The sequence below is a fragment of the Rhizomucor pusillus genome (genome assembly GCF_041956525.1).
Source record: "Rhizomucor pusillus strain CBS 183.67 unplaced genomic scaffold VTP01scaffold_2, whole genome shotgun sequence".
Lineage (NCBI taxonomy): Eukaryota > Fungi > Mucoromycota > Mucoromycetes > Mucorales > Lichtheimiaceae > Rhizomucor > Rhizomucor pusillus.
The window spans coordinates 1,530,436-1,554,974 of record NW_027192144.1 but is presented as its reverse complement, the minus strand read 5'-3'; the positions used below and the strand labels follow the sequence as shown (position 1 = coordinate 1,554,974).

Below are 24,539 nucleotides of genomic sequence, written 5' to 3'. Positions count from 1 at the left end.
AATCATAGCAGCTTCCAGTGTGCTGCTTCAATCTTTTCTTTGCAAGAGTAATGTACAACAACGCCGTTAGGAAATACCGCAAATACGCTAATAATTAGAGATATGCATAAGTAATCTACGAATAGAATATTATCGGCTTGTTTCCATACCTATTTCCAATCCGCTTGTTACATTGAGGACACATTCTATCCTCCGTAATTTTCACAGCTCGCGATCGGTAGTAAGTCAATTGTTCTTCTACTTGGATCTGCTCCGCTTTCAATAAGTTCTTGACAATCATATCCATGTTGCGCTCCTTGTTAGCAGCTCGGATTGATTTTTCAAAAAATGGGAAAAGGCCGCTGAGGCGGGTTGCAAGCGGAAGAATTGACAAAACTGCAGAAGCATCAATGTGTGAACCGTGGTGCGCCAGCAATTCGAGTGCTGGCTCCAGCAATGGTTTCTCGTCGCTAGTTGGTTGCAGATACACTCTCAAAAGTGTCAGGTACATCTTCTCTCCTTTGGCGGGATCTTCGTTGTATACTTTGGTGCAGTATCTAGTAACAGATTGAATTTGATGAGGTATCTATTATTCCTAGCTAAAAATTTCCACTTACTCCTCAGCCAGAGCATAATTCTTGAGTTTATATACATAGATATCTAGAGCCTGATCGTGTTGACCTATTCGACTAAGCAGGACTGCACGCTCTTCGAACAAGTCTATGGTGACCGGGTCGTAAGTGGATCTGTCCTGCTTTTTCCCCTTTCATCCCTGGTTTGTAACCCTTTCCTTACCATCCATAGGGAGTCGAGATAAGATCTTTTCGGCCTTGTATTCCTTTGAGCTTGACAAAAATGCCAAAAGCTTTGTTCTCAGCTCTTTACGCGATTCTACAAATGGTTATCAATAAGCAATACGAACACTTGATATTAGATCATTTTATACCTTCATCGTGTTCATCTAATGTGATTTTGCTCAGATAAGCAATTGCAAGTCGATTGTGGAACTCGGGTGAGGTATCTCGTAATTCATGTAAAATGTATTCCAGGTACTGAATTGCTAAATCTCCTGATATTGACTCTAGGTGCGTGAGCACTTTATCCCTCGGAAACGTCTCCACTTCGGCGAGATCGTCGATAAAAATCTACAAAGAAGCTTGTTGAGTCGTCGATACATGCGGCGATCACGTCCATCACACTTACATCCATGCCATGAATGGGATCTTTTTCCAGCACCCACCGGGAATACTTAAGCACAAGGTCAAAGTGTTCCAATCCCAGGCGCTGCAGATACCGAATGGTGGGCATAACACCTCGCATTGGCCCTTCAGATTGCTGACCGAGTCTTTCCAAAAGATCCAGTGCGTTGCTGTGCAGTCCTTTGCAATTGTACAAATCGACCAACTCCTTGTACTTTTTCTTCTCTGAGAGTATTGTTTCGCATTCTTGCACGTCGCAGTGATTGTGAACTCGTAAAAGCGGACCCACGAGCGCATCGTTCGTCATCATGTATGACTTTAGAAGTGCAGTGTCAACCAATGATGCCTGTCGCAATAAATCATCGTCCTCCTTTGTTTCGCTTTGACTGATCGACTGCTTTGATGATCGAGGTGATCCGGAATATAAGCGCTTTGAGAGTTTTTGTCTCTTGTCAGTTAGGAATCGGATCAAATATGTGACAGCGTCGTGCAGATTGAGACCAGTCAACGGCACAGGGCTCGTAGCTTTCCTTTCGGCATTAGATTTGCTGCGTATAGAAGATGTAACACTAGGTGGTCTGCTTGATTCTTCCTCTTCATGCTTCTTCTTGCGCAGCGGTACATCCAGCAAATCCTCCTCGGATTGCGTTGCAGATGAATCAACCAAGTTACCAGATATCATCTCCGGAAACAGGCGTAGGACTTCAGCAGGATCTGTATCGAGTTCTTGGAACATACCGAGCGACTTGTCGTACTCGCCCTGGCGGAACAGGTCGTGCGCGTACAATGTTCGGATTGTTCGTAGTTTTTCTGGCTTATTTTCTACAAGCACGGCATCAATCTGATCCAGCAAGCTCACTGCTTCTTGATATTCTTGCTTCTCTACCAATTGGTCGATCTAATCTATCTGTTCGATACCACGTTCATTCTTGTATACACATTGTGCACTAAGCGTACCTGCGTCGAGAAGCTGTATGGTGTCAACCGCCATATCTGAGAGTTACTAGCAACATATACCAGCTTCCCCTGGTTCAAAAATCGCGCATTTGAGAGCTCGATCTGCTGGACCAGGGCTAACGTCTGTATATTCCGAATTTCCACGTGTTTAGGAAGGATGGCAATCACATACGGATATGAATACCCTAAATGAATTCAGAAATTATTCTTCATGCCATTGTTGTTCACGCTGTAAACTTTACCCATTTGCTCGGGAGTTCCTGACCATTCAATTCCTACTTTCCGAGTAGGTGTGCCATCCAGTCCAAGGAAAATGCTAACATCTAAAAGTGCTATTTAGCGAGGAGAAGACTTCATTTAATATTTACAGCAACGTACGATCTCGGGCAAGCAGCATTTCGTTGTTTGGAATTTTCGTCACCATGGGTTTCCCACCTCTAGAGCCGATAGACATATTGTAGAGACTGTTCAACGTGCTCATCGGTCCTGCTTCGGCTGGTCCGGTTGGCGCAAATAGCTCAATCAATTTATCGGCCTCCACATCCATTAATGCGTACTCGGTTGCAAATCCTAGGCAAATCTTCGTATTGCCGACCCACGACATGGCCTTGATGCGGTCTGGTATGTTGAGTTCTTTTGTCTCGTAAAATTCGGTATCTTTCCACACAAAGACAAGCAGCTTTTTACGTACGGCAACTGCAAGTCGTGTTGTAAGTACTGGTATCTGATCATTGGTCATTTCTACCATAGTTTGTATCGCGAATAGGTTGGCGCCTTTTGTCTTGCCCAGTGCCATGCGCAGCTCAAACGTACGCAGGTCATGTAAACTGACAAGTCCGTCTATCGAAGGACGGGTTTAGGTTGTCGTGTTTCTTCAGAAGCTAATCCTTTGTATTTACCGGATAATGAAACTAGAACATCGATCTCTTTGATGATATCGAGTTGTTCGATAGGACGCTTCGAGAAATTCTTTATCGTTCGCACCAACGTCACCTCCGGCTTTTCATTATCATCCGCCACTTCAATGGCTTTTGGGTCAGAATATATGTTTGCCACACGTTAAACACAAGCAGAGGTCCTCTAACCTAGAGGTTCCTTGATGTCGTATACAAGCAACTGCCCGACACCCGTGCCAATGAGAAGTCGATCGCCTGTGGAATTAGCGAACGGTTAAACATGTTTGAAAGCTTTGCATGAAGTTTTACAAAGACTACCGTGAGCAAATATAGACTCTATGCGATTGACCTTATCGATGACAGTCGTTACTTGGAACGCATCGTGCATCTTTAGAGCTAGAAACGTTGAAGGGAGACCTGAAACGCTGCTGGAGTCAACTCCGCGTTATGCACACCTGCGCCATCAAGTGATATTTACTGGTGGCTATGTGGTCTCAAGAATAGCACTGCTCATTATATTGTGAGCCTTTAAAATGTTGATTTTCATCACAACAAGTATAAAGCTAAAAAGAGACCACAAAATGGTACACTGTTTGAGCATATGCTACATCAGCCGAGGTGCACATATATCAGATCGTTGGTCAAATATAATAATGACGGCTTGCTTCTAGCGTCTATTCTATTGCAGATTTCTTGACATCCCATTAAATGTGCAAAGTGCCCAAAAGGACAAAGGAGCTGCTACATACACACATTTTTCCTGTAATTACAGTATAGTGCACACAGCTGAGTCGTCGTAGTCAGAAAAGGACCAATTGCACTATAAAAGACGAGTTACACTACAAAGGCCAGTTCCATCAGGTCTTATGTACTATCAAGAAGATGTGAAGCACGATGCTCTTGCTACCATGCAACTTTGCAAAATGACCGTAAAGCTGGTGTCTATACTTGGTTCATCATGAATCTGTTAGATATATTTTTGATTTTTTCGCTTCTGTCCCTGTAATGTATTTGTAGTGCCGTCTTTTGTAGTAGACTTGGCTCTTCTACAGTGCAACCGGTGTTTTTGGTGCAATTCGTCGCTGTACTTTTATACTACCAGAAAAATAATGTAGAGCAAATATAATGGTCAGAAAATATAGTGCATGTAGTAATTTCCAATGGATACAAAAGGCTATGAAATCTTTCTGAAAGCCTTTCTTGACAGCTTTGCTGTCGTAAAACCACCTTTATTACTGTTTAGAATAAGTCAATTAAACCAGCTTAATGGTTTCAGTGCTGTTATTCTTTTGCTGCATATATGCATATATTCTATTACAGCTAGAAGCAGCAGATCCAAATATCGTAACTCGACGACACCGTACTTGCACTTGATCGCTACAGTATGAATAGAAGTAACGAGCCGGTTTGCACAGATTCTGTTATCCAAAACGTCCTAATGACACTGAAATAGAAACAAAGCAGACCTATTCGCCGAATAGTTGAAAGAGTACTTTGTCATCTCGAACAAAAGCGATCGTCCACTCTGCACTCATAGGCAGTATGCACAAGTAAGAGTCAAATCTCTTAGGAAAAGTGCGTGTAAAATGAAATGCTATGTAAATATGGAATTAGAACTTGAAGAATAAGTGGAACGAGAGATTAAGGCACATATTTATATTGTAACTGTAGGTTTTTCAACGAGCGGGCCCCTTCCTCCTGTACGTATTGCTTCAAACAGAAACTTTAAACCGATGCCAGAAAGTCAAATAATATAGTAGCTTCCGATCCACGTTTACAAAAGTCAAAATAAAGTTACGAGTCAATTTCTGCTGAATTTGTGCAGAAAGTGATTCATGATGTTATCAGTATCCGTACAACGCCCGGAAAGATTGATCTCGAGTCTGATGATATCTACGTGCCGTTTAGGACTTTACTGGTTGCCATTTGGTAAGGCAAACTTTAGAAAATAATGGATTGGAAAGCAGCCCTTACTCTTCAAAATCTGCTTATTTCAGAGTGCCCCCTAGGTTTTTTTTTCTTTTTTTTTTTTTTTTTTTTTTTCGCTTGGCTGTCTGCGTTTTCTTGGTTTCTGCCCTCCTCGCAGGCTTTTTCCGCTCTGTTGTCTGCGGTTTTTTTCCTGCTGCCCATCTTTATACTAATTATATACCGCTGTCCACCCTGGATGGGTTGGTTCCGCGGTTCTCTCTTGACGAGGGATACCTCGGGTAAGCTTTCTATTTACATCGTTCGAATATAGGGTTTGAATACACTGACTATCTTTCGCCTTGCCATGCATCCCTCAATGTGCAAATATTCTCCTTCATAAATTCATTTTTGTCTATTTCCGTACGCAAAATTCTTTTCAATAACGGTAGACCATGTCAGATGGATTAGAATGCAGTAACCTTTATTCAGGGTGATCTTGATAAGAGTTTTCATACAACTTAAACTATCTGCACCGGCATGTGTTTAAAGACTTTGGTGGTAAGTGCGATGCTGCTAGACCAGTAACAGTGTGGCTGTTCAAAGACTCGCATCTAAACATAGAATTACCTACCAAAGACAGAAGAGGCGCAGCTCTCAGCGTCGTGGTACATACAAATCTAAATCAACTATGGTTTGAGTCTCGCTCTCTGAGTTTTGCATACATACAGCGCATATGGTATCTTCCTCGGGTCAAGGCAAGAAGCGTGGTGGTATAAAAAGCCTGTTCAACAACGCGGCTGGACGCCGATCGGTGACAGCTTTTCCACCTGACCCGCCTCCCAAGCAGCAATTAGATCACGTCCACCTCCTCCACCACCAGCAGCAGGAACCTGCAATGAACCCCAACAGTGTTACTGAGCGATTGCTACCGAAAGCATCAGCTTCTCGACCTCAACAACAACAACTAGACAAGGAGTTCTACCTCGACGATACGCCGTCGTCGGATTATAGGGCCCGCACATCCTCGATAGCCGATAGTAGCCCCAGCAACAGCAGCGTATCCCTTGGTATGCAGCACCAACAGCAGCAACAACAGCAGCAGCAGCAAGGAACAAGGCGACTTCCAAAATCGGCTGTGCGAGAAAATCAAGTAGGCCATCTTCTGAACCAAGTAGAGCAACTCAAGCAGCAACGGGAACAGCAATGCCGGGAACTGGAATTGCGATATCAAAAATTACAGGAAATGTTGACGGCAAAGGAGCAAGAGTACTCGAGAATCTCGTCCAGTTTCCACAGACATGTTATGGTTGGCTGCCCTTGCATGGATATTGTTTCTCTTCTCCTAACGATGAAAATATAGAGCATTCGAGCGACAGACGACGATTACAGTACTGTGCAAGCGAGACTCACAATGTTGCAATCCAAGATATCAGCCGTGCCATTTTCGCTAAAGAAATACGCGGTCCCTCGACAAGACGCCACCAAATTCTTCTCAGAACTTTGGCCACATCTTGTTCCAGCATTTAAGCATTTGTCCAAGCTCGGCGATGCGCTTGATTATGGCACTGTATCTTTACTTGTTGAAAAGTTAATAAGCCAAAAAATCATTGAGCTTGTTTACAATGCACCTATCCACGTTGGTCTCCCTGTCAACGATGCATTCGAGCAGATCAAAGCGTACATGGATGCACAGGGCCAGTACGAATGGTCTACACGTCTCAGGCAGCAGCTCACGAAACTCACCGCAATGTCTGTGCGCAGTAGCAACAACAGGCAGCAGCAGCAGAGCCAGGAATCTCGAGACCAAGTACAAGTATCGATAATTGACGGGAAATCGAAAGTGATATGTGAGATTGTCAATGTGCTTCTCAAGATATACAGCGACGAAGGACGCCAGACAATCGAATCCAAAATTACGAAGCTCGTCGATACCGCTGCAGAAATCAGCCTTGCAATACACAGTCAGGACACTGTTATATACCCTATGCCCCTCGTAGAAGGGCATGACCACGTAGACTTGGATAAGATGATACTTCAGAATGGATCTGACGAAACCGCCACAGTTATCCAGATAGTCATTTGCCCTCCGTTTGTAACTTCGGAAGCGGATAACAACCTCCTGGTTTTGTCCGAAGGAAAAGTTATCTGTTTTTGAACAAAGGAAACAAATATATCCTCCTTTATGTATGTATATATTTAAAATGAGCATACTTTACATTTGAAGAAATCCAAGTCATGCATATGGCAAATATGTATATATTCTGCATAGTGAAGTCAAAAATGGTGAGAGGTTTACATAGATATAGCCTTGGGGCCACACGATCTTAATTTATATGAAGCATGGGAAAGAATTGAGCGAGGGGTTTAGTAGCGCGTAAGAAGGGAAAAGGGTATTAAACAAGAATTGGAACGAGAAACGAAAAATTGCTAGAAAGGGAATTTGTCTCTTTTTGCTTACTTAACGGCGTCGCAGCTGACTATCCAAGATCCTCCGTTGCTGACCGAGCCATGAGTTCGGGTTAGGAGTTTTGGAGTTGACTAGATCTTTGTGAGTTCGTCGTGCTAGGTCACACCAGGCCGACATCATCAACTGCTGTTCGCGGCGAGACTGCAGTCGAAGCTCGTGAATTTGTTTCTGTAGATAAACCAATTCAGTCAGCACAGTAAATAAAGACAGGCTATCCGACAGGTTTACCTTCAGTCGTTCATTTTCCTCGTCTTTGAGCGCCAGCTCTGCCTTCAACGAGCTAACAGCTTCGTCGTAATTGCCAGCATTGTCAGCAGCAAAGCGATCTTTCATCAATTTGTCTTGTTGCTTAATAAACTCCTTGGCCTTTTTGAGCTTCACTTGCAATTCATGAAGCTGCTCTTGTTGCTGAATTGTTTGTTGTTGAAGATGTGCATTTTGCTGCTTTAAAGGTTCGTCGTCTTTGGCTTCGAATACCGCCAGGGATGCCTTCATCTCGCTGGTGCATGAAGGATAAATTAGCTTGCAGTATGTAATCTCAACGAAATTGCAAATCCTGACCTGTTGAGACGCTCCTTCTCTAGAAGCAAGTCCTTTGTTTCGATGCTTTGGCTTTGCAGCATATCCTTCTCTAACAGTAACTTGTTGATGTCTTGAAGTTGTCGCTTGGTCTGCTCCTCCAACTGTTTCGAACGTTCCTCCAATTCCTTGTATCTCTGCATGAATTCGTTGCCGTCCACATCGCCATCAAATCCAACTTTGCCGTTTGCAACTTTGTTTTGTAACTTTTCCAGTTCGTCACGCAATGATTTGGATTCCTTCTCCAGATCGATAATATGCAGTCGCAAGGACAATGTATGTTGGGATTGGTCTACGAGGGCATCGGGTATTCCTTCGCGAATGCGGGCCATGTCACTTTGCAGTATATCTCGCTCCTGAGAAACTTCCAAATAGTTCTAAAGAAATAATGTGTTAATTTCCTGCTACTTGGTATATTTGAATTACTTACTTTCTCGAACTGTGCTTTCAGGCGATTTGCATCGTCCAAGAGATGCTGAAGGACAACAGCCTTTTGACTACCGCCAGCAGCATTTTCCTGCTGCAATGTTTTAATCTGTCGCTCCAGACGACGCTTGGATAGTTTTCTAATTGTAGTCTTTTTTAGCTTCCGTTAGCATACAACCAATATCTTAACTCACAATTCAGTGACATTTGATTCCTTGAGTGAATCCTCCAAAGAATCCTTGAGAGGTTCATCATCTAGATCCATGTCATCATCTATTCCAGAGACGTCCTTCTTGGCCATGACTTGCTCCATAGTGCCTATCTCACGACCTATTAATATATGGCGTTTAATAAATGCTACATTGTACTGCTTACCGCCAAGTTCAGCCTCCTGCAAATTTTCCTCGAGTGCTTGGATTCTATCTAGGTCGCGCATGCGCTCTGCTTCCAAAATTTCCATCTTCTTCGTCATTTGTCGAATTTCATATTCCAGCTTATTCTTCTCGCGTAATATCTCATTGTTCTTTGTTTCCAACTGCGCGATCTGCTCCTTGTATGAATCCATAAGCGTCTTGAATGCTAATACTTTGCGGTACTCGTCTTCAATTTGTTGATTGCGATCCATTAAAGATACATTTTGTTCTTCCAATGCCTGCATCAGTTACTTTAGTGTTATGATATCCAAACTTTCCAAAAATTACTGCATTTAATCGTTACCTTTAGCTGCCGTCTCATGTCTGCACTTTCTTCCAATTTTTTCTTATATTTTTCAATTACATTCTCTGCTTTCTGAAGCTTTTCAGCAGCGTGACGGTATTCATCTAGTTGATCATTTAACCTCGCTGCTTGTTCAACTTGCTTTGTCAGCTCCTCTTTCTGTGAAAAAAAAAGGCATTAGTGTAAATCCAGAACCTCTGCTCAACAATTAAAGTAACGTTACCTTTCGTTTGAGATCCTCAATGGTCTCGTTCTGGGTATCCAAAAGCATTTCAACTTCTTGGCGACGATCCTCACTTCGCAATCTGCAAATAATGTGAGCTGATTTGGCCTACTTGATCATATTATAAAACCTACAAATCTTGTTTCAGGTGCTCAATCTCTGTTCTCATAATAAAATCTGCACGTCCAGTTTCGTTGGCCTGCTCAACGGCTTTATCCATTTCTCGCAATCTAAGTTGCAGGTCTTCCTTTTCGGCTTCCAATTCATCCTGAGAAAATTTCCTTGAAGTTAGATATCAGCATAGTGAACAAAGGTCTTATTATCAGACGTACATAGCGATGTCGCAGCTGAGCATGTTCTTCAATCAGTTGCTTGTGTTGTGCTTCGAGGTCAGCTTTTTCATCAAGAATTTTAGCTAGCTCCGCACTAGGTCGTACACCAGCACTGCTATGTAATTGTTAGCTGATATATCGCATTATTCGCATTTGCATATTGAAACTTACTCGTTATATCCGCTGATGGACGTGTCGCCAGTTCTTGCGACACCGCCTGCGCTGCCATTATCCGGTTCCGCGACATTTCCAGAAATGATGCCAATTACCTAATAAAGATAGTTCATGTAAATTTGATATCCTTTCTTGCAAAGGTGCCGTGACGAACCTCTTCAATACTGAGCATCAATGCATGCTGGCTTTGCTGCGACAGGCTTTGGATTTTTCCAATATAGATTTGGTTTTTGTGACATTGCACGGCGATGCAGATAATCAGTTGGCACAGTTTAATCGTCTCTCGAATGTCATCGTCTTTGGCGATGGAGTTCAGATTGATCGGTAGCAGGTTTTCGATATCTCGACCCATCACTTCCTCGTAGTATCGTGAAACAAGTTTGTGCAGTTTCTTTAGGTTATTGAATTTGAGAACCCAGTTTTCACCCACGTCAGCCGATCGAATGGATTTGAACCATTTTGGATCTCTTAAATATGGAATTAGCTATAGTTTCCTTGCGTCTATACGTGATTCTTACATGTCGGCGAGCACTTCAAACAGGATGATGCCGTCCGAGAGATCAGAAATGTGGTGCACTCGATGCGAGATATTTTCAAAGGCATTGATCTAACGTAGGTGTTAGGACAGCTAGGTGGTGAAGCTCGTGCAAGCTGTTATTTACCCAATCGACGTATGCATCGGCTTGAGTAGCGTCTGCTCGAGATGTTTGAAGCATTGCGAAACGAAAGAAAGGAGAACAATTCACAAATGGAAGTTAGGGTAAAGATCGTCACACTTTTACGTGTCAGAAGGCCAGTTTCTTTCGGCTAACTGTCCACCACTGGTGACAAAGGGGAAAAGGGTTTTAGTTACAAATGCACCAGGGCGGGGATGAAAATGCTGTTACGCGATCATGCTCCAGATGCTTACAGGTTCATGCTCTTGTCCTTGCCTGCTTCGCTATGAATGTTGTCAAAAAGATAAATATATATACATGTCATCTCAGAGCTCGCCGAGAACGAAACGGAGACAGTTATGTGTTTAATTACATTGATTTCCATGTCTACGCTCGTCACTATCGCTTTTTGAAGCGCAGAAAATCGACGGCAATGTCAACCGACTTTTTCTTGTGAAATTTGTACATCATAGGCACGTCAAACTAACGGAGAAGCAGTTTAAGCACAAATAGTGACAACTAAATACAGGTATATATTTACCTTCATTTCTGCCAGTACTTGGCACTCGACACCCCATTCTTTGGCCTTTTTCATAATATGCTCGCGAGTCGAAGTTTTATGCAGTGAATACACCGATGTGTTAGCAAGCTACTTCGTTCTGATAAGTTTGCATTATTACATACTCGGCATGCCATGTGAATTACCTCTACGGCTTTCTTTAGAAATATCATGTCAATGCCCTTGTTTTTGGTTCCAAACGGTGGATTCATGACAATGGTATCAAAGCAACCACGGAACCGATCCAAGTTCGCATGATTCAAATCTGTAAGGATAAAGTCTATATCCACTTCAAATTCGTTTGCATTTTCTTGAGCTATCCGTATCGCATCCGGATCAATATCAAAACCGACAGAGTAACTTCAGCCCTATTAGCATCATCAAATGCTGGATATACGAGTTCATGTTACCTTGCGCCCAAGATATTTGCAGCGATGCTTAGGATGCCACAACCTGAGCCAAAATCGCCTACAGCTTTATCTTCGATATCGTCGTAAACGGTATCAGCAGTGTAAAGCATACGAGCAGCTAAATGAGCTGTTGTTGGATACTGCTCATACTGGATTTTTGGATCGTCTGCCGATCTCCAAAAGTCAACTATAAGCTATGCAAGATTTGACTACGCCTAGAATCTCTCTCACCGAAAACAGCACAATCTTGCAGTATACTCTCGAGTTCTTTAAGCTTCATACAAAGTTACTCGTCGGACGGCGGCGGAGGTCACTTGTCTTGCGAAGAAACGCGCAGTCTTTTCTGCTAGAAAGCCGCCCTTGCTTTGAAATGTCTACAACAGCGCCACCAATAACAGAATCGATTGAACACAATGTCGGCTCTACACCAATGTTGAAACTTGACCAAGCCCCGAAAGGTAACAGTGTCAAGAAGCGAGAAAGATAAAAGAGGTTGTTACACTGAAACGTGAAGAACAGGCGTTGTCCTTGCAAAGCTCGAGTGTGCGAACCCTACGGGCAGTGTCAAGGATCGCATTGCAAAGCAGCTGTTAGAAGGTAGCTCAGACAAAACTTCGCGTTTGCAGTTTCGGATTCTCTGATATCACGCAGAACGCGACAATGCGACTAATGCAAGCAACGAGAGAGCGACGCTTATTGTCCCGACATCCGGCAACTTTGGACTTGCGATTGCCGGTCTAGCAGCCAAGCGAGGCAATTATCGCGTTGTAGCCGTTATACCGGAACGCACAACAAATGATCGTATCCAAATGCTAAAAGCACTCGGTGCAGAAATTATGCGAACACCGAACGAAGCTCGACCGGAGGCGCCAGAAAGCTCGTACTCTGTTGCAGCACGCTTAGCTGGCCAGCTCAAGGACGCCATTGTCATGGATGAAGTATGATACTTAGAACATCTGTTTTAGCTGCCTATTGCATTGACGTGTTTTTGTTGGGGATATCCTTTTTGTGGAAATGATAATAGACCCAACTTCAGTCAGCGAAATATTACAAAGGATTGGCAGACGAGATATTACAACAGACCAACAAGGAATTTGATAATCTCTTCGTAACTGTGGAATCCGGCGTTACCATATCAGCACTTGCATCGCATATCAAAAAGGAGTTACCTAATGTAAAGGTACGCTAAGCAATAGTAATCAAACTGGAAGTGATAAGTAATTGACATATAGTGCATATTAGGTGTTTGGTGTGGAACCTGTTGATTCTATATTTAGCGATCCATCCAATCATCCTGCTCTCCAACTCCTTGGTCGGATGGTAAGCCGGAGCATTGTGCCATTGTATTCATCGACAAATATTTTCTTACATTGTAATTTTTATATCTAGGACTGGAAGTTGGAAGACATGGGAAACAACTTTGTACCCAAGTCTTTGGATCCTGATGTGGTCGATCAATGGTATAAAATAAGTGACAAGGAAGCATTCTCAATGGCACGTCGGCTTATTCGAGATGAAGGCGTCATGTGCGGCAAGTATTACAATGCTACAAAGAGGCATATATATGCGAATACTCACCCAGACATCACATTTTAGGCCCATCATCCGGTGCTGTTGTTGCCGCTGCTGTCCGGCATGCAAAGGAGCACGGCGGGCGCAACGTTGTTATCCTGAATGATTCCGCAAAAAATTATACTTCGACGCTTCTCAACAATGAATGGCTTTTGGAAAACGATCTTGCAGACGATCTCATTATGAAGGAGCTGGAGTACCTATCCACAGACAGATATCGAGCGGTAAGATGCTTTTGGCCCGTAATCAATTACACAAAATTGACAAACGTGTCTTCGCCAGGCGAGCGTTGAGGATTTGCAGCTACCCGCTGCTGTTACCATTCCTCCATCCGCAACAGTTTCACATGCCATAGATATCATGCTGGAACGCGAATATTCTCAGCTACCTGTGATTCGTACCGATAACCGCAAACTCGTTGGCTACGTTTCGTTAGCTTCCTTGCAAGATCGGTTAGAGCATGGATCTGTCAATCTCGTCGATCCTGTGGAGAAATGCATGTTCTCGTTCCGAAAGGCCGGTGGAGCCACGAAATACCAGGTCATCACGCCAGAAACCAGCCTCTCTGATCTCGGTAAGCATGCGGCTGTTTTTGATATCACGTTCCATACACTGACATGAATCTATTCTGAAACTGTAGCTAAATTCTTCGACAAAAATTCCTTTGCAGTAATCACGGACGCCAATCGAAAATGGTGTCTCGGCGTTGCAACAAAGTATGATTTGATCAGCTTCTTGCATCGCAGACAGTTTTTATAATGATCATTATTTTTTCGTTTTGCTTTATTTCTTTCTTTCTCTATATGTAAAAACAAGTAAAAGTGCTAAAATGGCATTTTACATTTCACAGCCGCTGCTGTTGCTGCCGTTGCCATTGAGGTGGTTGTTACAGTTATTGTTGATGTTGAACCCTTTCATCAGACTTGGGAGCACTTCACGTCGCCACTGGTCCTTGCATGCCTTCTTTGCTCGCCCAACAGCCATTGCGATTCTATCCCATTGGAAAGTTGCCATATCATCCAACTTTTTATCCTCTACGATCGCGTGGAACAGGTTGAGACGCTCGGATTCTTGCCAACGGGGTTTCGTTGTCGCTTTCCATGGTTTCGCACGCTGTACCAGCCAGTTGGTTGACTTTTTACGGGTAAGCTTGCTCGGTTTTTGCTTGGCCGTCGGTTCAAATGGTATCATGTCTGTCAACGACGGCAGTCTTTCTTCGGGTGGAGTGGAAACCGATGAGAGCGTCGAAGATATAGAGGCCGTGGATGGGTTCCCTAGACGCAGCAGCGCTTCGGCAGCTTGTTGCTCCGTGAACGGGTGTGGAATCTCCAATGGATGCAGCGTAGAATGAGCAAACCCATGGTGGTCTTTACTGTACAGGTCGCCAACAGGCGTCGTGGTTGTCGTATTCTTGTCAGTGTTCAGCTGGAATGAGATATCCATGAAGAAAAAAAAAAAAAAGATATATAAATGCCTTTTGCTATCTTTCAATTTATATTTATATACAACTGCGATGTCTAAGGAAAAAAAGCTAACTTACAGCTGTCAACTCTTCTTCTTCTTCATTGTCCATGATTGTAACTCCTTACATGCAAACCCCTTTGTCACGGGTGCCACATGCAAACGAAATATTTTTTCATTATAGTGTGATCCAGAAATATACATGTTTAGTAGTTTATTTATGGCTAGTTGTTGACTAGGCGCTGTATGTTGAAAGACAGACAGACAACCATGACGAGACAACCAAAAAGAGCCAATCCCAATGCAATGAACTTGCTTGGTCTCTTGCTCCATGGCTGATCCGCGTGGAGCTTATAATAAAATGCTCCTGGCAAAATAAAGCTGATCGTGGTTGATCCCGTGGAGCCAACAAATGCTAGAACCTAATTAAAAGTTTTTTTTTTTTTTTTGTCAAACATAATGAATGCCAGCTGCAAGTTGGATTATGAAAGATTTTTTCCGTCCTTACCAGATCAAGCTGCGATATCGTCATGGAAACAATGTACGTTCCAAGCAATATTCCTGCGGACATGAGCGCATGCTTTTTAAGGCTTGCTTCCTTTGGTGTCTTGCCACGTCGCGCATTGTTTGTCTGCTGCTGTTCTGATGATATCTTTGCTGCTGTCCAGAGACCGATCGCGAGTACCTTGTCCAGACAGTTTCGACAGGGATGTAGCTGCAAAGGATAGCTGAAAATAACAAGAAGAACGATCGCAAGTCGGCCTCCTTCGACGAAAAGACTTGATGGGTCTGCGGTGCAGGTATAAATAAAGCATCAAAATATATGAAATGTGAAGAGGCATTGGATTAATAAAGAGTCTGTCTTGCTTGCATTCTCCTTTCTCTTTTTGTTTGAAACTGTGTATAGATATCCCTTTGCAGTCTTACATACATTCCAAAACTATGTTTCCCTTGGCGTTCTTTCCAAAAGTGAGATACCCCAAGATAGCGATGGTTTCGTAGACAATCACGGAGAAGCCGATAGAGCTAGTAATAACTGCGACCATAGACCTGCGATCATTCTTTTTGAGTTCATTGTAAACAGAAAATATGTTCTGATGGCACGTAAAAGCGAAAATGAACACCGGCAGCTGACCAAAAATGCCGGATGTAACGTGGAACCATTCGATCTCATCAGCAGGTGCGTGTTGAAACGTGGGAGAAAGGAAATGGTACACCACGATGGCTGTGAGATATACGACTGCGACGATGGCGAGTGTGCTCACGTGACGCAAGGCATCCAATGTCCGTAGGAAGCCCAAAGGCGTCAAAATACCCACAACCACGACAGTGATCCAAAATCCTCGGCTCATATCAAGACCGAACAGCGACTTGGCGACTTGAGGCAAGAGATCGCCGACAATGATGATATAGCTTGTAGCAACGCCAAAACATTTGATAGCGATGGCCAAGTCGAACCACACGGCTGCAGAGGGCCACGTGAGCTGCGATGCACCGAAAAAGGACGTGTTCCGGCCGCCGACCATGTCAGCGCAGCATGTCAAGAGATAAAGGCCTGTGCCTGACGCTATTCCGGCAAATATCGTCAAGAATACACCAGGAAAGATACCTACTGTCGCCACTGCTGCCGGCTTGATGAGGATGGTACATATCACATTTAGCATACGACCGAGGCTCTCACGTTGTTGTCTTACCATGGCCAGCATGCCTGTACCGAGTATCGTGTTTAACAAGTTCACGGTGCCGCTGAATCGTGATGCTCTTCCGAGACCATTTCGGTTGCTGTTATCTTCGGGATCGCAAGTGTAATACGATGTTGAGGTTGACTGGGGCGATAATAGAGGTTCGTTCTCGTCGTTGAAGCTGACGCCGTACGTAAAGGAAGACGCAGACGATGCTGTTGCTGTATCTATGGTAGGTATATACGCTGCTCTTGACATGAAAAAGAAAAAGCAGCGAAAGGATTGCAAAAGAAAAAAAGACGCAAAAGATAGAGGAGTACGTGATGGTGCTCAGGTTATCTGCTCGTTCGGAAGCTACTTGCACATGGTGAGCTGTGCAGATATGCCCTCTCACATGCAGGTCCCGTTCCTGATATGTCCGCTCTGGAAGCTGGCCCGTCTATCATTGCACCAGTAAAAATCCATTCGATTTCTCTGATCGTGGTAGCAATAGAACGAGAATAAACACCAAGCCTTTAAGAGGCTTGGTAGACGGTCTTTGATGAACTGATTCGCTTCATGGCGAGTGAGGCGTTGGTTTCGGGTTATCCTTTATCACTGGGGTCAAATGATATTACCTTGTGCTCCATATCCCTGCCATCCATCACTTGTTTTGATTGCTGGTCGAGACGAGAATGAAAGCGCAAGCTGGATCTCAATCCTGCATATTGCTGGACGTAAAGCAGCAGCACCACCAAAGACAGAGGCGACACAGCCCCGCCGCTCAGCTCATCTCAGGTCAGCTAAGTCTTGCAATGGCTGCTTACACGAAGAGTGAGTTTTCGACAACTCTGGTCCTATCCTCAGGAGTGTTAAGTCAATGTTAGAATATACATTTGCACCGTTGCCACAAACTGCACGCGGTGAGTCCATCAAGCTCGGCGGCGATCCCAAAGGCAAGAACTTTGTATACACGAATGGCAAGTCCGTCTTTGTTCGTGATATCGAGGTCTCGTATATGAATACACAGCACTAAAGTTAGGTAGCGAGGAGCTAACACGGCACCGTTTCTTAGAACCCAACCCTTTCTTGGGAATATGTCGGCCACACCGCGCAGACGACTGTTGCTAGGTACAGCCCAAGTGGTTTCTACATTGCATCAGGAGGTAATATATGCATAGACAGGTGCTGTAAAATTCCATGTATTCAAGTTTGTTGCTGTAGATGCTCACGGCAACGTCCGTATCTGGGATACTGTAAACGAGGAGCATATATTGAAGAACGAGATTCGACCTGTCTCGGGCAAAGTACGCGATATTGCTTGGGACTCGGAAAGCAAACGTCTCATTGCCGTTGGTGATGGCAAAGAAAGATTTGGTCACGCTTTCTCGTTCGATACTCTATCATCCGTCGGCGAGATTATGGGCCACTCCAAGGTGATCAACAGCGTCAGCATCCGGCAACAGCGACCTTTCCGTGCCGTCACAGCTTCTGATGATATGACTGTTGCATTTTACAACGGCATTCCGTTCAAGCATAACAAGACAATCCGAGACCACACACGTTTCGTACACGCAGTTGAGTTTTCGCCAAACGGCGACTACTTTGTGAGCGTCGGCGCTGATGCTAAAGTATGATTTATACCTACGAGAGGTCTTAACTTCAAGCTTGGGTATCTAAAGTTTTATTAGATATTTCTGTATGACGGCAAAACGGGAGATAAGATCGACGAGTTCTCTGCAGAAGGCGGACATACTGGAAGCATTTTCTCGTTGGCATGGTCCACAGACAGCACTCAGATTTTGACGTCTTCTGCAGATTGTACTGCAAAGTTATGGGATATCAACACCAAGTCTGTTGTTACGTACGTATCTTGGATTTTCTGCAAATAATGCCAATATTTTCCGGCTAACTGTCATTTTTGGCTGCTGCAGTACATTCGATATCAACACGTCGAGAGATACTTCGGATAACCAACAGATTGGCAACTTATGGCAAGGTGACTGGCTCTTGTCTGCCTCGCTTTCAGGTCACATCAATTATTTGGACAAGAACAGCGGCAAAGTATCACGCAGCATCGAAGGCCACGCCAGACCTATCACAAGTTTGGCAGTTACCAAGGAAGATACCTTATTCACCGGCTCCTACGGTCGCGTGTGCTCATGGTCCATGGCAGACGGAGATGAGACGAAAGCACAGGATGCTGGTGGCGATAACTGCAGCAACCAAGTGATCGCTTTGACTGTTGATGACAAGCAATTGTATTCTGTAGATATGGATGATATGCTCCGAAGCGGTTCAGTCACGGACAAGAATATCAGGTATAGCTGACCATAATCACGATGGAGATAGACAATACCTAACCTAGCAACCTTGCAGCGGTCCATCCGCGGCAATTGGTGCGCTGCCGGTTTCGCTCGCAACTGGTGGTAATACAAACATCGTAGCAACGGCAGACTCTGTCCATATCTACGACCAAGGTTGCAACAAGAAGAGCCAAATTGATGCTCCTGGATACACGGTAACCGTTGCCTCCGTTAGCGCCGATGGCAAAACAGCATTTGTGGGCGGCCAGGTAACATTAGAAAAACAGATAAAACTGTGATAATATTTTCAGACATTCACACGTCTTTTTCTTGTACGAACAATGCAGGATAACAAAGTGCACATTTATGATATAAGTAGTGACAAGCCAACTCCAACGGGCGAATTGGGTCCACACCTTGGATACATTTCTGCTCTTGCACCTCACCCCACGTTGAACTTGATTGCTGTCGGTGACAGCGTTGGCAAAATCTTCTTGTATGATCTGGAGACCAAGAAGACGACTATCCAAAACTGGGTCTTCCACACTGGACGTATCACATCGCTCGCGTGGTCAGAGTGTGGCGTGTTCCTCGTGAGCGGCAGTATCGATACCAACATCTACGTTTGGAACCGCGAAAAGCCTTTCAAGAAACTTGCTATCAAGAATGCTCACGTGGATGCTGTCAATGGTGTCAGCTTCTTGCACTCGAGCCCGCTTAGAGTAGTAAGCGTTGGTCACGACGCAGCAGTCCGCGTATATGAGATCACGCAAAAGCCAGAGTAAATGATCTTACACGTACAAGTTGGGAAAATGTATAAATAATGGAAAGAAAGATTAAAATGCTTACGCACGAGACAATCATCATAGTTTTGCAGCAGAAGCTCATATCCCAGACAGTTTATTGTAATAAGATATGGGTTTCACCGGAAGAAGCTCACAGATCAGAGGGTGCGCCTAAGCGCAGTGAGAAGGAGCCAATCGCTTATTCAAAAAAAAAAATTTCTCAAATTTTGCTCCAAGCCGCTGTTAAAAATTCTCCCTCTTTTCTCGCTTGTCTCATCGCAATCACCATGGGTGGTATAACTGTTAAGGACGTCAACGCTCACGGTATGCAATAGTTTCCATTTTTCGTGTGGGATAAAGTGTTGCAGGGTTGAAACGACGTGTTGCCACGAGAAGGAAGAGGAAGAACACATTCAACTTTTGCATTGTGAAATCTCGAAACCGGATTTCGGCATGGCGACCGAACACACAGACAAACCTTTCCTTCCCTTCCCACTCTCTTTTCTTTTCCTTTGTCAGCCGGTATACATCTACGCGCTCAACGTGACGACCGACTTTCTCTTCCTTTCCTGTGGTGTCGTTGTTGCATGGCCGGACGATCGTGCAACTAGGGGTGGCTTAGATGGAAGCATGGCTCTAAACTGACTACCCGCATAGAATTCATCAAGGCCTACGCTGCCTACCTTAAGCGCACTGGCAAGCTCGAAGTTCCCAAGTGGGTCGACATTGTCAAGACCGGTACCTACAAGGAATTGGCTCCTTACGATCCCGACTGGTACTTCATTCGTGCTGGTATGTTCCTGTAAATTTGTACTGCAAATTGTTCGACTATCTAACGTGTGCGAAACGAAACAAAGCTTCCGTCGCTCGCCACATCTACATCCGCAAGAGCGTTGGTGTCGGTGCCTTGTGCAAGGTCCACGGTGGTCGCGTTAACCGTGGTACTCGCCCCTCCCACCACGTCGATGGCTCCGCCTCTGTGAACCGTAAGGTCCTCCAATCCTTGGAAAAGATTGGTGTCTTGGAGAAGGACAAGAAGGGGTAAGTGATTTTTTCGTCTATATTTGTCACGCCATGTGGGTGATTCTGATCTCTTCTGACATTTTCAATTTCTGCAGTGGCCGCCGTATCACCCAGGACGGTCAAAGAGATTTGGACCGTATTGCCATGACCCTCGTTGAAGACGAGGAATAAAGGATTTAATTTTTTTTCGCCTTGTTCCTCTAAAATAAAAACAGTCAATAATGGTCCTTCAATAACTTGTCGACGAATATGTAGCCGCTTTATTGTTGTTGAGAATCATATCATCAGTATGTATGCCGTGATATGGAAAGGAAAGGCTGTTAGGTTTGCGTGTTAGGAAAGCACAGACTGTCAGGCTACCGTTTTTGTACAAACGCGTGCTTTTGCGCGTTCGGCGACTTGTGGCACCGTTGTGGGTGGTAAAAAAAAGTTGGGAACTTTTTGTGCGGCGTCCCTTATCCCCTTCTTCTGCCCCCTTCTTCCCTCGTCGTTTTCGTTCCTTTGTAAACGTAAGCTCATCTCGTTTCTGCTACTTCATTTCTTTATCCTTAGCTTCGTCTAGTCATCACTACTTTGCATACATCATGAGAGAGATTATCCACGTCCAAGCTGGTACGTAAATGCCGTCAGTGAATAGCCTTTTTTTCTGCCCTGACTGACTTGCACCGTAGGCCAGTGTGGTAATCAGGTACGCCGTGGAATGGCAGAATCCACGTTGAATTTGCGTGGAAACACAAATCAACACGCTTTCTTTTTGTTTTATAGATTGGTCAAAAGTTCTGGGAGACCATCAGCGCTGAACATGGTCTTGACCCCAACGGAAACTACTGCGGTGACAACGATCTGCAACTCGAAAGAATCAACGTTTTCTACAACGAGGGCAGCCAAGGCAAATACGTGCCTAGGTACAAAACCACAGAATATGCATGCGTGTATGGATCTGAAACATTAACCTAATGTTTCACCAGAGCTGTACTCGTGGATTTGGAACCTGCCACCATGGACTCGATCCGTAGCAGTGCATACGGCAAAATTTTCCGTCCAGACAACTTCATCCATGCCCAAAGCGGTGCCGGCAACTCCTGGGCCAAGGGCTACTACACCGAGGGTGCCGAGTTGGTCGAATCCATTATGGACGTCGTTCGCAAGGAAGCCGAATCTACCGACTGTCTTCAAGGTTTCCAGCTCGCACATTCCTTGGGTGGTGGTACCGGCTCTGGTCTTGGTTCGCTTTTGCTCTCCAAGATCCGTGAAGAATATCCTGACCGTATCTTGAGCACATACAGTGTTGTCCCCTCACCAAAGGTGTCTGACACTGTTGTCGAACCCTACAATGCTGTCTTGTCTGTTCACCAGCTTGTTGAAAATTGTGATGCTACCTTCTGCATTGACAACGAAGCCTTGTACGACATTTGCTTCCGTACGCTCAAGCTTGCTAACCCTGGTTACGGCGACTTGAACCAACTCGTCTCTGCCGTCATGTCTGGTGTCTCCACCTCGCTTCGTTTCCCTGGTCAGCTTAACTCTGACCTTCGTAAGCTGTGTGTCAACATGGGTAAATATTGTTGAGACCAAGAAAATCTTACCAGACTTGCATTAACTCTGTTTTTTTTTTTTTCTACACAGTTCCATTCCCTCGTCTTCACTTCTTCATGGTCGGCGTCGCACCCTTGACTGCCTTCAACTCTCAACAATACCGCAACCTCAGCGTTCCTGAGCTGACTGCACAGATGTTTGACGCCCGCAACATGATGGCTGCTTCTGATCCTCGCCACGGTCGCTACTTGACTGTCGCCACCATCTTCCGCGGTCGCCTGTCCACCAAGGAAGTTGAGAACCAGATGCTTGCTGTCCAGCAAAAGAACTCTTCTTACTTTGTCGAATGGATTCCCAACAGCGTCAAGTCCTCGCTCTGCGACATTCCTCCTGTCGGTCTCAAGATGTCTGGTACTTTCATTGGTAACAGCACTGCTATCCAGGATTTGTTCAAGCGTGTCAACGAGCAATTCACCGCCATGTTCCGTCGCAAGGCTTTCTTGCACTGGTACACCGGTGAAGGCATGGATGAAATGGAATTCACCGAAGCCGAATCCAACATGAACGATCTCGTGTCCGAGTATCAACAATACCAGGAAGCAACCATCGACGAAGACTACGAAGAAGAGTACATGGAAGAGGAGGAAGTTCCCATGGATGAAGAACCTGAGCAGTAAAAACCTAATAGTAATAATAAAAAGTCTTAATTCGAGCGTTATCCTATTCGATCATATATGCAATTGCAACAGTGTTGATTGGTCATCTCATTACGCATCGTGGTTGGTATTAGTATTAGGTAACAATAATTCTAAAATCGTTCGCTACTGTGAAGATTGCGTTTGGAAGAAATCTAGCATTGACATTTGTCTCGTTTTTCCGACGGTATTCTTTTTGTGTTTCTTGGTCAGTCTTGACCTTTTTGCTTCTTCATATGTTTTGGCCACCATTGGGTACGACGCTTCGACAATCTTTGCTGCTACCCAGCGTCGTCGCACGCGATCTAGTCCAGTATCTTTGGTATCTCCATCATCATCTTCCTCTTCTTCATACGCTACTTGTTCCTCGCCCGCTGGTTTCTTGAGGCAATGCTCGAAAATGGATGAAAATATGGGTGTTGTTTGCGTCAGCGCCTGTTTGATTGTATCGATGAAGGTGTCCAACAAAGACTGGTCATATTCTACCAAATAGAACTTGATGCTACTGCCGAATGTTTTGCTTTGCAATATTCGATAAATGTTGGCTGTCTCTCGATGCGGTGTTGTTGAACTTTTGGTTACGCTGAAGAAATTGTTGACCGTCGTTTGCGCGCTACTATCCTTTACTTTTGAGCGACGTCGCTGCTGTAGTTGTGATATGCTCGATGTATCAGGCTCTGCTGTTTTCCGGCACAGCCTGTTCCTGGCAAAACCGCTAAACAAAAGATTCCGGAATTTTTGCAGTATCGTGTCATCGTTCCATTGAAAAGCCTCGCGACAAAACAATGCTAAATTTTCCAGATCAACGTCGCGATCCTTTCCACAGTCCAAGAATCTTGTCAACTCTCTGCAATCGCTTAGATACTCTTTTTTCGCAATATTCGATTTCGGGCGGATATACTCGCGTAGAATTTGCATGTCTGGAAACTCGTCGGAGACTTGGACAAGGCAGTTCCGTCGTATTCTTCCTTGACATCCGCTAGATATTTCGTAATTGATATTGTCTCTAAAGTCGTCCAGCGTACGCTTGTCGATTTCTTGATCGTTTGATATCATCTCAAAAAGCTTGCGATGATGCTGACATCTTGCTAAAGCTTCTGCAACTACGATGCCGACGCCGGCTGTTCCTTTAGTGTCATAGTCACCGCCTCGCAACAAAGCAATCAATATGAGATCCGCTCGAGTTAGCCCGATATTCTGCTGAATCCACAAAGAATCGTAGCAAGGAACCTTGTCGTGTTTTTTTCGTGGCCATCCTCTAATAACGCGTCTGCCGCCAAAAAGGAAGACATCAACGTCGCCAGTGAGGATGGCATCTACAACACCAAGACGCTCTAGTGCCGCGCACTCGGCCTCTGCTTCTCCGTTTCCCATCCATGCTTGAAATTTGAACATATCGATCAATTGAAGCAGTGCACGCCGGAATTCTGTATCATGGATACGAGTATCTACGAGCTTGTCACGCTTGAGTGGATGCCTGCAGGGACCATCGAACACGAACACTGGTCTTATGCCCAATTCATATATTCGGGCAAAACGGAAGAAGATCAGTCGCAGGTCTGGGCGGCTAAACAATAGAATGTCCCCACAACTGTTAGTTTGGCTGCTGCATTCTCTCTCTCCATTTCAAAGTTTTGCTTCACCAACATTGCGATCCATACTTGCCTTCCACCTTGGCTAGATTGTGCCTGGAACGTCCAGATACTCGTGTCTATCGCTAATCTCAATGCCTTGGCATCACTTCGTAACCACCGATCACCGCAAAGTTCCTCCAGACTGTATCGTCTTTCAGCAGGTGCAATAAGTTCCCAAAGATCTTTAATGCCCATAATGGGAAAGAATGGAGAGATCGCAGAATATGTTAAGCGTCGTGTGTAGAGTTAAAATTATCAGTGCTGCTGCTAACGCCTGCACTGTCGTCAAGTGACAACGAGTATATGATCATTGCATTTCCAAGTATTTATTGTTCGTACATATATGTGACTAGATGAATATGTAAAAACATACATTTTGTCGAA

At 44.5% G+C, this 24,539-nt stretch overlaps 11 protein-coding genes across 11 annotated transcripts; 5 read left to right on the top strand and 6 right to left on the bottom strand.

Annotated features, from left to right (window-relative positions):
• Positions 1-2: 2 nt before the first annotated feature.
• Positions 3-3,419, bottom strand: VTP01DRAFT_4728 (uncharacterized protein; the record flags this gene model as incomplete). The annotated part of the gene is made up of 12 exons (XM_069383441.1): positions 3-87; positions 150-536; positions 597-699; positions 775-870; positions 926-1,124; positions 1,183-2,076; positions 2,136-2,320; positions 2,378-2,458; positions 2,514-2,975; positions 3,035-3,154; positions 3,221-3,286; positions 3,350-3,419. The coding sequence occupies 12 exons, from the start codon at positions 3,417-3,419 to the stop codon at positions 3-5; spliced, it is 2,748 nt and encodes a 915-aa protein (XP_069244142.1).
• Positions 3,420-5,672: 2,253 nt separating this feature from the next.
• VTP01DRAFT_4727 (uncharacterized protein) lies at positions 5,673-7,094 on the top strand (the record flags this gene model as incomplete). The annotated part of the gene is made up of 2 exons (XM_069383440.1): positions 5,673-6,245; positions 6,300-7,094. 2 exons carry the CDS (start codon positions 5,673-5,675, stop codon positions 7,092-7,094), a joined length of 1,368 nt encoding a protein of 455 aa, XP_069244141.1.
• Positions 7,095-7,397: 303 nt separating this feature from the next.
• VTP01DRAFT_4726 (uncharacterized protein) lies at positions 7,398-10,573 on the bottom strand (the record flags this gene model as incomplete). The annotated part of the gene is made up of 14 exons (XM_069383439.1): positions 7,398-7,574; positions 7,635-7,905; positions 7,968-8,362; positions 8,416-8,551; positions 8,606-8,729; positions 8,787-9,063; positions 9,129-9,287; positions 9,352-9,433; positions 9,486-9,619; positions 9,684-9,798; positions 9,855-9,952; positions 10,012-10,324; positions 10,376-10,464; positions 10,520-10,573. 14 exons carry the CDS (start codon positions 10,571-10,573, stop codon positions 7,398-7,400), a joined length of 2,424 nt encoding a protein of 807 aa, XP_069244140.1.
• Positions 10,574-10,912: 339 nt separating this feature from the next.
• VTP01DRAFT_4725 (uncharacterized protein) lies at positions 10,913-11,762 on the bottom strand (the record flags this gene model as incomplete). The annotated part of the gene is made up of 5 exons (XM_069383438.1): positions 10,913-10,996; positions 11,055-11,162; positions 11,219-11,432; positions 11,483-11,648; positions 11,714-11,762. The coding sequence occupies 5 exons, from the start codon at positions 11,760-11,762 to the stop codon at positions 10,913-10,915; spliced, it is 621 nt and encodes a 206-aa protein (XP_069244139.1).
• Positions 11,763-11,852: 90 nt separating this feature from the next.
• VTP01DRAFT_4724 (uncharacterized protein) lies at positions 11,853-13,813 on the top strand (the record flags this gene model as incomplete). Its single annotated transcript, XM_069383437.1, has 9 exons — positions 11,853-11,940; positions 12,002-12,079; positions 12,134-12,420; positions 12,507-12,662; positions 12,725-12,802; positions 12,872-13,013; positions 13,079-13,278; positions 13,337-13,628; positions 13,695-13,813. 9 exons carry the CDS (start codon positions 11,853-11,855, stop codon positions 13,811-13,813), a joined length of 1,440 nt encoding a protein of 479 aa, XP_069244138.1.
• Positions 13,814-13,891: 78 nt separating this feature from the next.
• Positions 13,892-14,497, bottom strand: VTP01DRAFT_4723 (uncharacterized protein; the record flags this gene model as incomplete). Its single annotated transcript, XM_069383436.1, has 1 exon — positions 13,892-14,497. The coding sequence occupies one exon, from the start codon at positions 14,495-14,497 to the stop codon at positions 13,892-13,894; it is 606 nt and encodes a 201-aa protein (XP_069244137.1).
• A 242-nt stretch (positions 14,498-14,739) lies between these two features.
• On the bottom strand, positions 14,740-16,455 carry VTP01DRAFT_4722 (uncharacterized protein; the record flags this gene model as incomplete). The annotated part of the gene is made up of 4 exons (XM_069383435.1): positions 14,740-14,937; positions 15,024-15,304; positions 15,447-16,146; positions 16,210-16,455. The coding sequence occupies 4 exons, from the start codon at positions 16,453-16,455 to the stop codon at positions 14,740-14,742; spliced, it is 1,425 nt and encodes a 474-aa protein (XP_069244136.1).
• Positions 16,456-16,871: 416 nt separating this feature from the next.
• VTP01DRAFT_4721 (uncharacterized protein) lies at positions 16,872-19,267 on the top strand (the record flags this gene model as incomplete). The annotated part of the gene is made up of 8 exons (XM_069383434.1): positions 16,872-17,010; positions 17,064-17,185; positions 17,252-17,342; positions 17,401-17,807; positions 17,868-18,040; positions 18,111-18,497; positions 18,556-18,751; positions 18,830-19,267. 8 exons carry the CDS (start codon positions 16,872-16,874, stop codon positions 19,265-19,267), a joined length of 1,953 nt encoding a protein of 650 aa, XP_069244135.1.
• Positions 19,268-19,554: 287 nt separating this feature from the next.
• Positions 19,555-20,461, top strand: VTP01DRAFT_4720 (40S ribosomal protein eS19; the record flags this gene model as incomplete). The annotated part of the gene is made up of 4 exons (XM_069383433.1): positions 19,555-19,591; positions 19,925-20,059; positions 20,125-20,308; positions 20,386-20,461. The coding sequence occupies 4 exons, from the start codon at positions 19,555-19,557 to the stop codon at positions 20,459-20,461; spliced, it is 432 nt and encodes a 143-aa protein (XP_069244134.1).
• A 413-nt stretch (positions 20,462-20,874) lies between these two features.
• VTP01DRAFT_4719 (uncharacterized protein) lies at positions 20,875-22,503 on the top strand (the record flags this gene model as incomplete). The annotated part of the gene is made up of 5 exons (XM_069383431.1): positions 20,875-20,902; positions 20,962-20,978; positions 21,056-21,195; positions 21,259-21,845; positions 21,917-22,503. The coding sequence occupies 5 exons, from the start codon at positions 20,875-20,877 to the stop codon at positions 22,501-22,503; spliced, it is 1,359 nt and encodes a 452-aa protein (XP_069244133.1).
• Positions 22,504-22,647: 144 nt separating this feature from the next.
• VTP01DRAFT_4718 (uncharacterized protein) lies at positions 22,648-24,350 on the bottom strand (the record flags this gene model as incomplete). Its single annotated transcript, XM_069383430.1, has 2 exons — positions 22,648-24,088; positions 24,187-24,350. 2 exons carry the CDS (start codon positions 24,348-24,350, stop codon positions 22,648-22,650), a joined length of 1,605 nt encoding a protein of 534 aa, XP_069244132.1.
• Positions 24,351-24,539: the final 189 nt, after the last annotated feature.